The 16,654-nt window shown below is 46.1% G+C and overlaps 1 protein-coding gene across 1 annotated transcript in view; it reads left to right on the plus strand.

Moving 5' to 3' along the window:
* LOC134929574 (ATP-binding cassette sub-family B member 5-like) overlaps positions 1–16,654 on the plus strand; it is a 158,680-nt gene that overhangs the window by 70,882 nt on the left and 71,144 nt on the right. Inside the window, exon 12 of the mRNA XM_063925165.1 lies at positions 8,750–8,860. Within this exon, the coding sequence (XP_063781235.1) occupies positions 8,750–8,860 (111 nt within the window). The remainder of the gene's footprint in view (positions 1–8,749; positions 8,861–16,654) is intronic.

Raw genomic sequence — 16,654 nt, forward strand, 5'->3', positions numbered from 1 at the left:
TGACCTGACTCAGGCTGGCAGTGTCTGAACTGACTTCACGTGTGGCAAGTTCAAAGGGCATCAGAACCTTGCACAACGTTGAAATCATTCTCCACTGCGCTTGAGACAGGTGCATTCCACCTCCTATATCGTGCTCAATTGTATAGGCTTGAATGGCCTTTTGCTGCTCCTCCAACCTCTGAAGCATATAGAGGGTTGAATTCCACCTCGATACCACTTCTTGCTTCAGATGATGGCAGGGCAGGTTCAGTAGTTTTTGGTGGTGCTCCAGTCTTCTGTACGTGGTGCCTGTACGCCGAAAGTGTCCCGCAATTCTTCTGGCCACCGACAGCATCTCTTGCACGCCCCTGTCGTTTTTAAAAAAATTCTGCACCACCAAATTCAAGGTATGTGCAAAACATGGGACGTGCTGGAATTTGCCCATATTTAATGCACACACAATATTGCTGGCGTTGTCCGATGCCACAAATCCACAGGAGAGTCCAATTGGGGTAAGCCATTCCGCGATGATCTTCCTCAGTTGCCGTAAGAGGTTTTCAGCTGTGTGCGTATTCTGGAAACCGGTGATACAAAGCGTAGCCTGCCTAGGAAAGAGTTGGCGTTTGCGAGATGCTGCTACTGGTGCCGCCGCTGCTGTTCTTGCGGCGGGAGTCCATACATCTACCCAGTGGGCTGTCACAGTCATATAGTCCTGACCCTGCCCTGCTCCACTTGTCCACATGTCCGTGGTTAAGTGGACATTGGGTACAGCTGCATTTTTTAGGACACTGGTGACTCTTTTTCTGAGGTCTGTGTACATTTTCGGTATCGCCTGCCTAGAGAAATGGAACCTAGATGGTATTTGGTACCGGGGACACAGTACCTCCAACAAGTCTCTAGTTGGCTCTGCAGTAATGATGGATACCGGAACCACGTTTCTCACCACCCAGGATGCCAAGGCCTCAGTTATCCGCTTTGCAGTAGGATGACTGCTGTGATATTTCATCTTCCTCGCAAAGGACTGTTGAACAGTCAATTGCTTACTGGAAGTAGTACAAGTGGGCTTACGACTTCCCCTCTGGGATGACCATCGACTCCCAGCAGCAACAACAGCAGCGCCAGCAGCAGTAGGCGTTACACGCAAGGATGCATCGGAGGAATCCCAGGCAGGAGAGGACTCGTCAGAATTGCCAGTGACATGGCCTGCAGGACTATTGGCATTCCTGGGGAAGGAGGAAATTGACACTGAGGGAGTTGGTGGGGTGGTTTGCGTGAGCTTGGTTACAAGAGGAAGGGATTTACTGGTCAGTGGACTGCTTCCGCTGTCGCCCAAAGTTTTTGAACTTGTCACTGACTTATTATGAATGCGCTGCAGGTGACGTATAAGGGAGGATGTTCCGAGGTGGTTAACGTCCTTACCCCTACTTATTACAGCTTGACAAAGGGAACACACGGCTTGACACCTGTTGTCCGCATTTCTGTTGAAATACTTCCACACCGAAGAGCTGATTTTTTTGGTATTTTCACCAGGCATGTCAGTGGCCATATTCCTCCCACGGACAACAGGTGTCTCCCCGGGTGCCTGACTTAAACAAACCACCTCACCATCAGAATCCTCCTGGTCAATTTCCTCCCCAGCGCCAGCAACACCCATATCCTCCTCATCCTGGTGTACTTCAACACTGACATCTTCAATCTGACTATCAGGAACTGGACTGCGGGTGCTCCTTCCAGCACTTGCAGGTGGCGTGCAAATGGTGGAAGGCGCATGCTCTTCACGTCCAGTGTTGGGAAGGTCAGGCATCGCAACCGACACAATTGGACTCTCCTTGTGGATTTGGGATTTCGAAGAACGCACAGTTCTTTGCGGTGCTTTTGCCAGCTTGAGTCTTTTCAGTTTTCTAGCGAGAGGCTGAGTGCTTCCATCCTCATGTGAAGCTGAACCACTAGCCATGAACATAGGCCAGGGCCTCAGCCGTTCCTTGCCACTCCGTGTGGTAAATGGCATATTGGCAAGTTTACGCTTCTCCTCCGACAATTTTATTTTAGGTTTTGGAGTCCTTTTTTTACTGATATTTGGTGTTTTGGATTTGACATGCTCTGTACTATGACATTGGGCATCGGCCTTGGCAGACGACGTTGCTGGCATTTCATCGTCTCGGCCATGACTAGTGGCAGCAGCTTCAGCACGAGGTGGAAGTGGATCTTGATCTTTCCCTAATTTTGGAACCTCAACATTTTTGTTCTCCATATTTTAATAGGCACAACTAAAAGGCACCTCAGGTAAACAATGGAGATGGATGGATACTAGTATACAATTATGGATGGACTGCCGAGTGCCGACACAGAGGTAGCTACAGCCGTGAACTACCGTACTGTGTCTGCTGCTAATATAGACTGGTTGATAATGAGATGTAGTATGTATAAAGAAGAAAGAAAAAAAAAAACACGGGTAGGTGGTATACAATTATGGATGGACTGCTGAGTGCCGACACAGAGGTAGCTACAGCCGTGGACTACCGTACTGTACTGTGTCTGCTGCTAATATAGACTGGTTGATAATGAGATGTAGTATGTATAAAGAAGAAAGAAAAAAAAAACCACGGGTAGGTGGTATACAATTATGGATGGACTGCCGAGTGCCGACACAGAGATAGCTACAGCCGTGGACTACCGTACTGTACTGTGTCTGCTGCTAATATAGACTGGATGATAATGAGATGTAGTATGTATAAAGAAGAAAGAAAAAAAAAAACCACGGGTAGGTGGTATACAATTATGGATGGACTGCCGAGTGCCGACACAGAGGTAGCTACAGCTGTGGACTACCGTACTGTACTGTGTCTGCTGCTAATATAGACTGGTTGATAATGAGATGTAGTATGTATAAAGAAGAAAGAAAAAAAAAACCACGGGTAGGTGGTATACAATTATGGATGGACTGCCGAGTGCCGACACAGAGGTAGCTACAGCCGTGAACTACCGTACTGTGTCTGCTGCTAATATAGACTGGTTGATAATGAGATGTAGTATGTATAAAGAAGAAAGAAAAAAAAACCACGGGTAGGTGGTATACAATTATGGATGGACTGCCGAGTGCCGACACAGAGGTAGCTACAGCCGTGGACTACCGTACTGTACTGTGTCTGCTGCTAATATAGACTGGTTGATAATGAGATGTAGTATGTATAAAGAAGAAAAGAAAAAAAAAACCACGGGTAGGTGGTATACAATTATGGATGGACTGCCGAGTGCCGACACAGAGGTAGCTACAGCCGTGGACTACCGTACTGTACTGTGTCTGCTGCTAATATAGACTGGTTGATAATGAGATGTAGTATGTATAAAGAAGAAGAAAAAAAAAAAAAACACGGGTAGGTGGTATACAATTATGGATGGACTGCCGAGTGCCGACACAGAGGTAGCTACAGCCGTGGACTACCGTACTCTACTGTGTCTGCTGCTAATATAGACTGGATGATAATGAGATGTAGTATGTATAAAGAAGAAAGAAAAAAAAAACCACGGGTAGGTGGTATACAATTATGGATGGACTGCCGAGTGCCGACACAGAGGTAGCTACAGCCGTGGACTACCGTACTGTACTGTGTCTGCTGCTAATATAGACTGGTTGATAATGAGATGTAGTATGTATAAAGAAGAAAGAAAAAAAAAACCACGGGTAGGTGGTATACAATTATGGATGGACTGCCGAGTGCCGACACAGAGGTAGCTACAGCCGTGGACTACCGTACTGTACTGTGTCTGCTGCTAATATAGACTGGTTGATAATGAGATGTAGTATGTATAAAGAAGAAAGAAAAAAAAAACCACGGGTAGGTGGTATACAATTATGGATGGACTGCCGAGTGCCGACACAGAGGTAGCTACAGCCGTGAACTACTGTACTGAGTCTGCTGCTAATATAGACTGGTTGATAATGAGATGTAGTATGTATAAAGAAGAAAAAGAAAAAACCACGGGTAGGTGGTATACAATTATGGATGGACTGCCGAGTGCCGACACAGAGGTAGCTACAGCCGTGGACTACCGTACTGTGTCTGCTGCTAATATAGACTGGTTGATAATGAGATGTAGTATGTATAAAGAAGAAAGAAAAAAAAAACCACGGGTAGGTGGTATACAATTATGGATGGACTGCTGAGTGCCGACACAGAGGTAGCTACAGCCGTGGACTACCGTACTGTGTCTGCTGCTAATATAGACTGGTTGATAATGAGATGTAGTATGTATAAAGAAGAAAGAAAAAAAAAACCACGGGTAGGTGGTATACAATTATGGATGGACTGCCGAGTGCCGACACAGAGGTAGCTACAGCCGTGGACTACCGTACTGTGTCTGCTGCTAATATAGACTGGTTGATAATGAGATGTAGTATGTATAAAGAAGAAAGAAAAAAAAAACCACGGGTAGGTGGTATACAATTATGGATGGACTGCCGAGTGCCGACACAGAGATAGCTACAGCCATGGACTACCGTACTGTACTGTGTCTGCTGCTAATATAGACTGGATGATAATGAGATGTAGTATGTATAAATAAGAAAGAAAAAAAAACCACGGGTAGGTGGTATACAATTATGGATGGACTGCCGAGTGCCGACACAGAGGTAGCTACAGCCGTGAACTACCGTACTGTGTCTGCTGCTAGTATAGACTGGATGATAAATAATGATATACAAAATATATATATATCACTACTGCAGCCGGACAGGTATATATTATATAATGACGGACCTGCTGGACACTGTCTGTCAGCAGAATGAGTTTTTTATAGAATAAAAAAACACCACACAAGTCACACGACGAGTGTTTAACTTTTTCAGGCAGACAATCACAATATACTGGTGGTCAGTGTGGTCAGGTCACTGGTCAGTCACACTGGCAGTGGCACTCTGGCAGCAAAAGTGTGCACTGTTTAATATGTACTCCTGGCTCCTGCTATAACCTATAACTGCTCCCCAGTCTCCCCCACAATTAAGCTGTGTGAGCACAGTCAGATATTATACATAGATGATGCAGCACACTGGGCTGAGCACAGTTATGGTATGTGACTGAGTCACTGTGTATCGTTTTTTTCAGGCAGAGAACGGATTATATTAAATAATAATAAAACTGCACTGGTGGTCTCACTGGTCAGTCACTAGTATAACTAACTAACTACTATCAGCAAAATTCTGCACTCTCTGAGTACTCCTCCTAAGCTCCAGTAAATGAAGTGTCTCACTCTCACTCTCCTATCTATTTCTAAACGGAGAGGACGCCAGCCACGTCCTCTCCCTATCAATCTCAATGCACGTGTGAAAATGGCGGCGACGCGCGGCTCCTTATATAGAATCCGAGTCTCGCGATAGAATCCGAGCCTCGCGAGAATCCGACAGCGTGATGATGACGTTCGGGCGCGCTCGGGTTAACCGAGCAAGGCGGGAAGATCCGAGTCGCTCGGCCCCGTGTAAAAAAACCTGAAGTTCGGGCGGGTTCGGATTCCGAGGAACCGAACCCGCTCATCTCTACTGGAAATGAGTGGAAATTATGGTTATTGAGGTTAATAATACTATGGGATCAAAATGACCCCCAAATTCTATGATTTAAGCTGTTTTTGAGGGTTTTTTGTAAAAAAAACACCCGAATCCAAAACACACCCGAATCCGACAAAAAAATTTCAGGGAGGTTTTGCCAAAACGCGTCCGAATCCAAAACACGGCCGCGGAACCGAATCCAAAACCAAAACACAAAACCCGAAAAATTTCCTGTGCACATCACTAATTTTTGACTCTAAAGCGGTAATCCACCAATCAGTCGTGTGGGTGACCACCTATCCTACAAGTATTCACTGATCATCAACTGTATAAATGCCTCCAACGAGTTAGCAAAACATAAATTAGAAATGGTGTTCCACTAATCAGTCGTGTGGGCAACACCTTGTCACCACTCGCTGTTATATGGGTATACAAGTCATACAGAGCATATCATCAGAAATTAAGAAAAAAGTCCAAATTAGAATCAACTGTGACCAAGCTGTAACAAGCAAAATGTACGCCACTTCTGGTTCCGGTCCGGGATCGACTTCCTTTTACTGGGTAATGGACGCCGGAGATCGCTCCTCACATCACCACACTTCAGCAGCCCTCCGCATAGAAGAAATATGATGGTAACAGGCTAATTCAGCCAGCAGGTTTATTATAGATCCTGCTCTATGTCCTCTTCTTCTTTTTTCCTTTCAATAGGAATGGGCTCTCTCATTTCAGCAGCCGGGACACCCTGCACTGCATTATAGGCATCAGGGTTCCCTGTGCAGCAAAAGGAAAAAGCAGAAGCCAGCTCCTCTCTTCACTTTTCGAAGCAGAGTGGAGCTTCAGGTGCCTCTCTCATCCTGTATTCAATGTTTTATAACAGATACAGGACAGCAGAAGACTTCTCATCTCCATACACTCTGGTTTTCTGCATCTTCTCTATTAAGGGCACAATATTTAAAGTTTGATATACATCTATGATTTACATCTTGAATTCCTCTCTGCAGCTCTATATGCAGTATTCACTAGGCAATATGCACAGGCAGTGAATTTCATTGTATTATCTAATGTACACCTAACAGCAGATTGAATAGAAAGCACAGGTAGTGCATATATATCCTACAATTGTATACTATATTGTTTTTGTTCATTTGGACTTTTTTCTCAATTTCTGATGATATACTCTGTATGACTTGTATACCCATATAACAACAAGTGGTGAAAAGGTGTTGCCCACACGACTGATTAGTGGAACACCATTTCTAATTTATGTTTTGCTAACTCGTTGGAGGCATTTATACAGTTGGTGATCAGTGAATACTTGTAGGATAGGTGGTCACCCACACAACTGATTGGTGGGTTACCACTTAAGAGTCAAAAATATGTGTACACTTTGAGTAATTGTAACTCATCTTCGCAAAATGTGTTGCTCCACTGTTTTGATGGGGTTGGAGGGGTACTGCTTATATGATTGATGAGTGGATTACCACCAACAGCCTATTTACTTGATAAACATTAGAGACATGCAAACAGGTTACCATTGGTTAAACATCTGCTTGTAAGTTGGTCGCCCACACGACTGATTGGTGGGCAACAACATTTGAGTTGCAATTAGGTTATTCATTTTAGGCAAAACTAAAAAAAGGGAGTACATACAAACTCCGACAAAAAACACTTTGGTTATATCTGTGGGGTTTGCTTAAATTAATTGTGAGTGCTGTTGAATAGGACGACCCGACCGTGTGAATTAACACTATATTTTACATAAATTGAAGGTCTCCGGATACCTATATATATATATATATATATATATATACACTTTTGTTATATTTTCGCTATAAATGTTTCATGACTTATGATAAGTTGCAATTGGCTTTCTTAAATCAGCAGGGATATGCCGTAACATAAACTGGTGTATGTATCTGTATGTCTATATATTTTTTAAAAAAATTATGAATTAAAAGTTATTTTTTAATTATATATAAATTTATGAATTTTTAAGTGTGCCCCGGAAAAGGCATTTAGTCCCCTTTCCTTTGCATCTTACACAGAAACCCTTTCTTGTATAGTCTATTTGGACTTATTATCTGGGAGCACCACCAACTAAGAGCCAGTATAAATCTGCATGAAACTATGGCCAGTATGTTGGTACATAGGGGGTAATTCCAAGTTGATCGCAGCAGGAAATTTTTTAGCAGTTGGGCAAAACCATGTGCACTGCAGGGGGGGGGGGAGATATAACATCTGCAGAGAGAGTTAGATTTGGGTGGGTTATTTTGTTTCTGTGCAGGGTAAATACTGGCTGCTTTATTTTTACACTGCAATTTAGATTGCAGATTGAACACACCACACCCAAATCTAACTCTTTCTGCACATGTTATATCTGCCCGCCTGCAGTGCACATGGTTTTGACCAACTGCTAAAAAATTTCCTGCTGCAATCAACTTGGAATTACCCCATAATTAACTACAGAATCATTTGCTTTTTTGATAAATTAGGTCCAGTGTGGTTTCAAAACCTTCTCGTTTCTGCAAAATCATGTGATCTCCAAACGCCGCCCCCGCCGCGTCATCGGTGACGTCACCAACTTGTCAATATGCCGGGTTGGTAATGCAGTGTGAAAGGGGGCTGACGCGGGTCACAGCCAGGTAGCACCCCTATCAGGCTCCTGGCTGTGACCTGCGATATTTAGTGTAAAAGAGGTATAACAGAAATTGCGCTGTTTCCTGGAAGTCGCAGGCTACTGCATTTCCCCATATAGTATTGTTTTTTGTTATTGTAAAAGGAATAATGAAAATACAGTTGTATAAAAAAACACCGAATTCTAAGTCTCTCTGCACATGTTACATCTGCCCCATCTGCACTGCAATGCAACATGGTTTTGTCAGTTGATTGCTTTTTACTTTACTTACAAACATGAATCAGGCCCTATATCTGTGTACAGAATTGTAGCTGCAAATGCATTAGCATACAGTACAACAAGGAATCAGGGCAGAGGCTTCCAAACGCAATCAAGGCACCCCAAATGTATCCATGCTTGTCCACAGGTGACTTAATTAGCACCTTAGACAATTTGATTTAACCATCTGTGCTGAGCCATGGATATACCTAAAACCTGGACTGTTGGGGTGCCTTGAGCACCGCGTTTGGGAACCTCTGAATCAGGGCCTATGTCCGAGGGTCTGTTTTCTGCTTAACCATTTTACTATTATTTCTGTATCCTCATTATATCTGTAGACATCCACAATAAACAGCTTTTCAACAGAGGGTTACAAGCCGGATCATTTAAAGGGAAACATTGAATTTCAAAATGTGCATTTTTGTTATCCTTCAAGATCAAAGGTTCAGGTAAGAGATCATGGGGCAGATGTATTAACCTGGAGAAGGCATAAGGAAGTGATAAACCAGTGATATGTGCAAGGTGATAAAGGCACCAGCCAATCAGATCCTAACTATTAATTTACATACTGGAGCTGATTGGCTGGTGCCTTTATCACCTTGCACATATCACTGGTTTATCACTTCCTTATGCCTTCTCCAGGTTAATACATCTACCCCCATGTGAGGATTTCCAGTTTCATTCTGTCACCGATCAATTTGTTCAATCAAGCAGTCAATGTATAATCACTAAAATGGTCTAAGACCAGGGCCGGACTGGGACTAAAAATAGGCCCTGGCATTTTTGAAGCACACAGGCCCACCTCTGTGACTCCTCCCCTTACTATTCATGACTCCTCCCACTTATTAGTCTATGTTCTTACAAATATAATTAATATTCTAACAACATACAGGTGTACATCATTCTCTATTAAAATATACACAACCAGTGGTTGAAGTGGACATTTTTAAGTGGGGGTATGTAAATGTGAGGCTTGTAATTAAGCGCGCGCCGAAGGCGCGTGCGCGCTCCGGAAAAGGGGGCGTGGCCACTCAAAAGGGGGTGTGGTCTTCAGTGTAATTTACCACACCATACACCCCTTATACGCATTATGCACCACAATAGTAGGACCCCTTATACTATCTAGTACTGCTGCCCCTTTCACATTATACCACACAGTATGAGACAAAATTCACATTACAGCACCCGGTATGAGTCGAAATTTACATTATATGCCCCCGATAGTGCAGTGCCAGGTATACAAATGCCCCCACAGTGCCAGGTATACAAATGCCCCCACAGTGCCAGGTAAACAATTGCCCCCACAGTGCCAGGTAAACAATTGCCCCCACAGTGCCAGGTACACAAATGCCCCCACAGTGCCAGATCCACAAATGCCCCCCACAGTGCCAGGTATACAAATGCCCCCACAGTGCCAGGTATACAAATGCCCCCACAGTGCCATGTATACAAATGCCCCCACAGTGCCAGATCCACAAATGCCCCCACAGTGCCAGGTATACAAATGCCCCCACAGTGCCAGGTATACAAATGCCCCCACAGTGCCAGGTATACAGATGCCCCCACAGTGCCAGGTAAACAATTGCCCCCACAGTGCCAGGTAAACAATTGCCCCCACAGTGCCAGGTACACAAATGCCCCCACAGTGCCAGGTACACAAATGCCCCCCACAGTGCCAGGTACACAAATGCCCCCCACAGTGCCAGGTATACAAATGCCCCCACAGTGCCAGATCCACAAATGCCCCCACAGTGCCAGGTATACAAATGCCCCCACAGTACCAGGTATACAGATGACCCCACAGTGCCAGGTATACAAATGCCCCCACAGTGCCAGGTAACCAATTGCCCCCACAGTGCCAGGTAAACAATTGCCCCCACAGTGCCAGGTACACAAATGCCCCCACAGTGCCAGATCCACAAATGCCCCCCACAGTGCCAGGTATACAAATGCCCCACAGTGCCAGCTAATTGCCCCCACAGTGCCAGGTATACAATTGCCCCCACAGCAGCCAGTGCTGCAGCTGCTTACCGCTGCTGCACTGCTGCTGTTGCTGCTGCTGCTGCTCCTCCTCCTCCTCCGGGCTGTGAGGGACGGGGGTGAGAACGCCGGGCGCCCGCCAGTACGTGTCTGGCGCGGCAGCGTATAAGCGTTCAAACCAGCCGCCGGTTCGTGAGCCAATCAGAGCTCGCGGACCGGCGGCTTCTGATTGGCTGCCGGTCCGCGAGCTCTGATTGGCTCACGAACCGGCGGCAGCTTTGAAGTCCGCTATACGCGCCGCGCCAGACACAGCCATGCTGGCGGGCGCCCGGCGTTCTGACCCCCGTTCCTCACAGCTCTCCAAGCCTGACAGCTGAGACGCGCTGCCGCCGGACTGAGCGGCAGCGCGTCTCAGTGACCGCTGGACCGGCCCACGTGGCCATCGGCCCTTCTGGCATCTGCCAGAAGTGCCAGATGGCCAGTCCGGCCCTGTCTTAAGACTCACACATCATCTCCGGGATCTAGAAGTGGAGAATACATGTATACAGCATAGATTTAACTCTTTATATTATTTATAGTACATTGAACTAACTTTTTGAAAATATGCTGTGTAGAATTGTCTTACCTATAATACAGATTATCCCATGTCTGAGAGGTGCTGTGCTGTAAAACACCAAGGGAGAGGATGGAGAAGGCATGTCTGCAGTCTCCATCCGGCATCGCTAGCCAGCAAGGCAAAAGACTCCGGGCACTAGGGTCACTAGGAGACCCAAGCCCTGTCCCAGAGTCTAGTGCACATGCGCAGGTCTTTGGGAAATGGTGCGGGGGCCATTTACCTTCTGTGTATGTGCGATACTCCAGGAAAATGGTTGCCACACCATTTTCCTAGTGGTATCTGCAGTGTTTCTGCTGTGACGCAAGACTGCTGAGGGTAAGTATTGAAAAAAATGAGTGTAAATTGTGCCGTGTGGGCCCCCCTGGACCCTAGGGGCCCGTGTGCACCACACATATTGCACCCATTCTAGATATGTCAGTGGGCATTTTTACTAACACAGAAGTGCACCATTAAATATCATCTCTTATTGTAGGGCAATTTGCAAAGTAGCTCCAGCTGGAACATTGCATCTGATAAGATGTTGTCCTGGCAACCAAAAAACAGCATAGTGATTGCTTTGCTATCAATTTACTAACATATTTGGACCATATTATGATATTGTAAACTCGCGCAGCAAAATCTTTGCAAAGAGGGAAGGAAGAAACTCGAGCCCACCAGGGAGGGTTCAAAAGAGCTCTATCTAGCCAGGATTTCACCTATAGAAAGTCATCTGATGCCAGGAAGGAAAAGTAAATAATACCCCTTTCACACCGCCAATGCCGGATCCCACCCAGGAATTGGAAACGGGTCCTTCCCGGGTGGGATCCGGCATTGGACGTTGCTGCTAACTTCCCCGACCCAGCAATATGCCGGGCGGGTTGCCATAGCAGCAGGGGGCGGAGGCGGCGCTGGGAGATGAGATCATCTCCTCGCCGCTTCTCCCTGTTAGCCCGTTTACGCTGCCATTGACCCAATATTCAACCCGGGTATAACACTGCTTTATTCCCGGGTTGAATTGCTGGGTCAGGCGACCCGGGATTTACGACATGGCGCTTTCACACCGCACGCTGACCCATGTCGATCCGGCAATATGCCGGGTCGATACCGGTTTATTTGTGCGGTGTGAAAAGGGTATAATTAAAAGTCAAATACTGTGGTCACTGTTATTTAATATATATGATTTCTTTAATTGATATAACTGACTGTGTGCAGTGTATATACCAATGCCAACTCTGTGTATTTATATTTGTGGAAGAATATTTCAATTATTCACTTTTCTTTATTTTCTACATTTCTCTACTGTATATAATTTAAATATTTCCCTTTTTTACGAGGATTTCTAATGCATATTAATAAAAATGTATATATTTAATAATATAAAATAAAAATAAAACTTTTTGTATTACCCATTAATTCCAGTTGTTGGTGACGCCGCATCATAATTAGTGATGTGCACCGGAAATTTTTCGGATTTTGTGTTTTGGTTTTGGGTTCGGTTCTGCGGCCGTGTTTTGGGTTTGGACGCGTTTTGGCAAAACCTCACCGGAAATTTTTTGTCGGATTCGGGTGTGTTTTGGATTCGGGTGTTTTTTTCAAAAAACACTAAAAACAGCTTAAATCATAGAATTTGGGGGTCATTTTGATCCCATAGTATTATTAACCTCAATAACCATAATTTCCACTCATTTTCAGTCTATTCTGAACACCTCACAACATTATTTTTAGTCCTAAAATTTGCACCGAGGTCGCTGGATGGCTAAGCTAAGCGACCCAAGTGGCCGACACAAACACCTGGCCCATCTAGGAGTGGCACTGCAGTGTCAGACAGGATGGCACTTGAAAAAAATAGTCCCCAAACAGCACATGATGCAAAGAAAAAAAGAGGCGCAATGAGGTAGCTGTGTGACTAAGCTAAGCGACCCTTGTGGCCGACACAAACACATGGCCCATCTAGGAGTGGCACTGCAGTGTCAGACAGGATGGCACTTGAAAAAAATAGTCCCCAAACAGCACATGATGCAAAGAAAAATAGAGGCGCAATGAGGTAGCTGTGTGACTAAGCTAAGCGACCCTAGTGGCCGACACAAACACCTGGCCCATCTAGGAGTGGCACTGCAGTGTCAGACAGGATGGCCCTTCAAAAAAATACTCCCCAAACAGCACATGATGCAAAGAAAAATAGAGGCGCAATGAGGTAGCTGTGTGACTAAGCTAAGCGACCCTAGTGGCCGACACAAACACCTGGCCCATCTAGGAGTGGCACTGCAGTGTCAGACAGGATGGCACTTGAAAAAAATAGTCCCCAAACAGCACATGATGCAAAGAAAAATAGAGGCGCAATGAGGTAGCTGTGTGACTAAGCTAAGCGACCCAAGTGGCCGACACAAACACCTGGCCCATCTAGGAGTGGCACTGCAGTGTCAGACAGGATGGCCCTTCAAAAAAATACTCCCCAAACAGCACATGATGCAAAGAAAAATAGAGGCGCAATGAGGTAGCTGTGTGACTAAGCTAAGCGACCCAAGTGGCCGACACAAACACCTGGCCCATCTAGGAGTGGCACTGCAGTGTCACACAGGATGGCACTTGAAAAAAATAGTCCCCAAACAGCACATGATGCAAAGAAAAAAAGAGGCGCAATGAGGTAGCTGTGTGACTAAGCTAAGCGACCCTAGTGGCCGACACAAACACCTGGCCTATCTAGGAGTGGCACTGCAGTGTCAGACAGGATGGCACTTGAAAAAAATAGTCCCCAAACAACACATGATGCAAAGAAAAAAAGAGGCGCAATGAGGTAGCTGTGTGACTAAGCTCAGCAACCCAAGTGGCCGACACAAACACCTGGCCCATCTAGGAGTGGCACTGCAGTGTCAGACAGGATGGCCCTTCAAAAAAATACTCCCCAAACAGCACATGATGCAAAGAAAAATGAAAGAAAAAAGAGGTGCAAGATGGAATTGTCCTTGGGCCCTCCCACCCACCCTTATGTTGTATAAACAGGACATGCACACTTTAACGAACCCATCATTTCAGCGACAGGGTCTGCCACACGACTGTGACTGAAATGACTGGTTGGTTTGGGCCCCCACCAAAAAAGAAGCAATCAATCTCTCCTTGCACAAACTGGCTCTACAGAGGCAAGATGTTCACCTCATCATCATCGTCCGATCCATCACCCCTTTCACTGAGTACATCCCCCTCCTCACAGATTATTAATTCGTCCCCACTGGAATCCACCATCTCAGGTCCCTGTGTACTTTCTGGAGGCAATTGCTGCTGGTGAATGTCTCCACGGAGGAATTGATTATAATTCATTTTAATGAACATCATCTTCTCCACATTTTCTGGAAGTAACCTCGTACGAAGATTGCTGACAAGGTGAGCGGCTGCACTAAACACTCTTTCGGAGTACACACTGGAGGGAGGGCAACTTAGGTAGAATAAAGCCAGTTTCTGCAAGGGCCTCCAAATTGCCTCTTTTTCCTGACAGTATACGTACGGACTGGGTGTGGTTTGTTTTATCGACAGTATCTAGGTCGACAATGTTTAGGTCGACCACTATAGGTCGACAGTCACTAGGTCAACATGGATGGAAGGTCGACAGGGTTTCTAGGTCGACATGTGCTAGGCCGACAGGTCTAAAGGTCGACATGAGGATATTTTTTTGTGTCGTTTTCTTCATAAAGTGACCGGGATCCCAAATTAGTGCACCGCGTCCCCTCGCATGGCTCGCTTCGCTCGCCATGCTTCGGGCATGGTGCCTTCGCTCCGCTACCGCTTCATTCGGCACACTTTACCGTTCCAATCGTAGTCCACGTGGATCGTTAAGTATGAAAAAAAAAAAGTGAAAAACTCATGTCGACCTTTAGACCTGTCGACCTAGCACATGTCGACCTAGAAACCCTGTCGACTTTCCATCCATGTCGACCTAGTGACTGTCGACCTATAGTGGTTGACCTAAACATTGTCGACCTAGACACTATCGATCTTCAGACCGGATCCCGTACGGACTGTCTGACGTACCTACTTGGATGCGGTCACTCATATAATCCTCCACCATTCTTTCAATGGTGAGAGAATCATATGCAGTGACAGTAGACGACATGTCAGTAATCGTTGGCAGGTCCTTCAGTCCGGACCAGATGTCAGGACTCGCTCCAGACTGCCCTGCATCACCGCCAGCGGGTGGGCTCGGAATTCTTAGCCTTTTCCTCGCACCCCCAGTTGCGGGAGAATGTGAAGGAGGAGCTGTTGACGGGTCACGTTCCGCTTGACTTGACAATTTTCTCACCAGCAGGTCTTTGAACCCCTGCAGACTTGTGTCTGCCGGAAAGAGAGATACAGCGTAGGTTTTAAATCTAGGATCGAGCACGGTGGCCAAAATGTAGTGCTCTGATTTCAACAGATTGACCACCCGTGAATCCTGGTTAAGCGAATGAAGGGCTCCATCCACAAGTCCCACATGCCTAGCGGAATCGCTCTGTTTTAGCTCCTCCTTCAATGTCTCCAGGTTCTTCTGCAAAAGCCTGATGAAGGGAATGACCTGACTCAGGCTGGCAGCGTCTGAACTGACTTCACGTGTGGCAAGTTCAAAGGGTTGCAGAACCTTGCACAACGTTGAAATCATTCTCCACTGTGCTTGAGACAGGTGCATTCCACCTCCTTTGCCTATATCGTGGCCAGATGTATAGGCTTGAATGGCCTTTTGCTGCTCCTCCATCCTCTGAGGCATATAAAGGGTTAAATTCCACCTCGTTACCACCTCTTGCTTCAGATGATGGCAGGGCAGGTTCAGGTATTTTTGGTGGTGCTCCAGTCTTCTGTACGCGGTGCCTGAACGCCGAAAGTGGCCCGCAATTCTTCGGGCCACCGACAGCATCTCTTGCACGCCCCTGTAGTTTTTTTAAATAATTCTGCACCACCAAATTCAAGGTATGTGCAAAACATGGGACGTGCTGGAATTTGCCCAGATGTAATGCACGCACAATATTGCTGGCATTGTCCGATGTCACAAATCCCCAGGAGAGTCCAATTGGGGTAAGCCATTCTGCGATGATCTTCCTCAGTTGCCGTAAGAGGTTTTCAGCTGTGTGCGTATTCTGGAAAGCGGTGATACAAAGCGTAGCCTGCCTAGGAACGAGTTGGCGTTTGCGAGATGCTGCTACTGGTGCCGCCGCTGCTGTTCTTGCAGCGGGAGGCAATACATCTACCCAGTGGGCTGTCACAGTCATATAGTCCTGAGTCTGCCCTGCTCCACTTGTCCACATGTCCGTGGTTAAGTGGACATTGGGTACAACTGCATTTTTTAGGACACTGGTGAGTCTTTTTCTGAGGTCTGTGTACATTTTCGGTATCGCCTGCCTAGAGAAATGGAACCTAGATGGTATTTGGTACCGGGGACACAGTACCTCAATCAAGTCTATAGTTGCCTCTGAATTAACGATGGATACCGGAACCACGTTTCTCACCGCCCAGGCTGCCAAGGCCTGAGTTATCTGCTTTGCAGCAGGATGACTGCTGTGATATTTCATCTTCCTCGCAAAGGACTGTTGTACAGTCAATTGCTTACTGGAAGTAGTACAAGTGGTCTTCCGACTTCCCCTCTGGGATGACCATCGACTCCCAGCAGCAACAACAGCAGCGCCAGCAGCAGTAGGCGTTACACTCA

Source organism: Pseudophryne corroboree, chromosome 5 (assembly GCF_028390025.1).
Source record: "Pseudophryne corroboree isolate aPseCor3 chromosome 5, aPseCor3.hap2, whole genome shotgun sequence".
NCBI classification, from domain to species: domain Eukaryota; kingdom Metazoa; phylum Chordata; class Amphibia; order Anura; family Myobatrachidae; genus Pseudophryne; species Pseudophryne corroboree.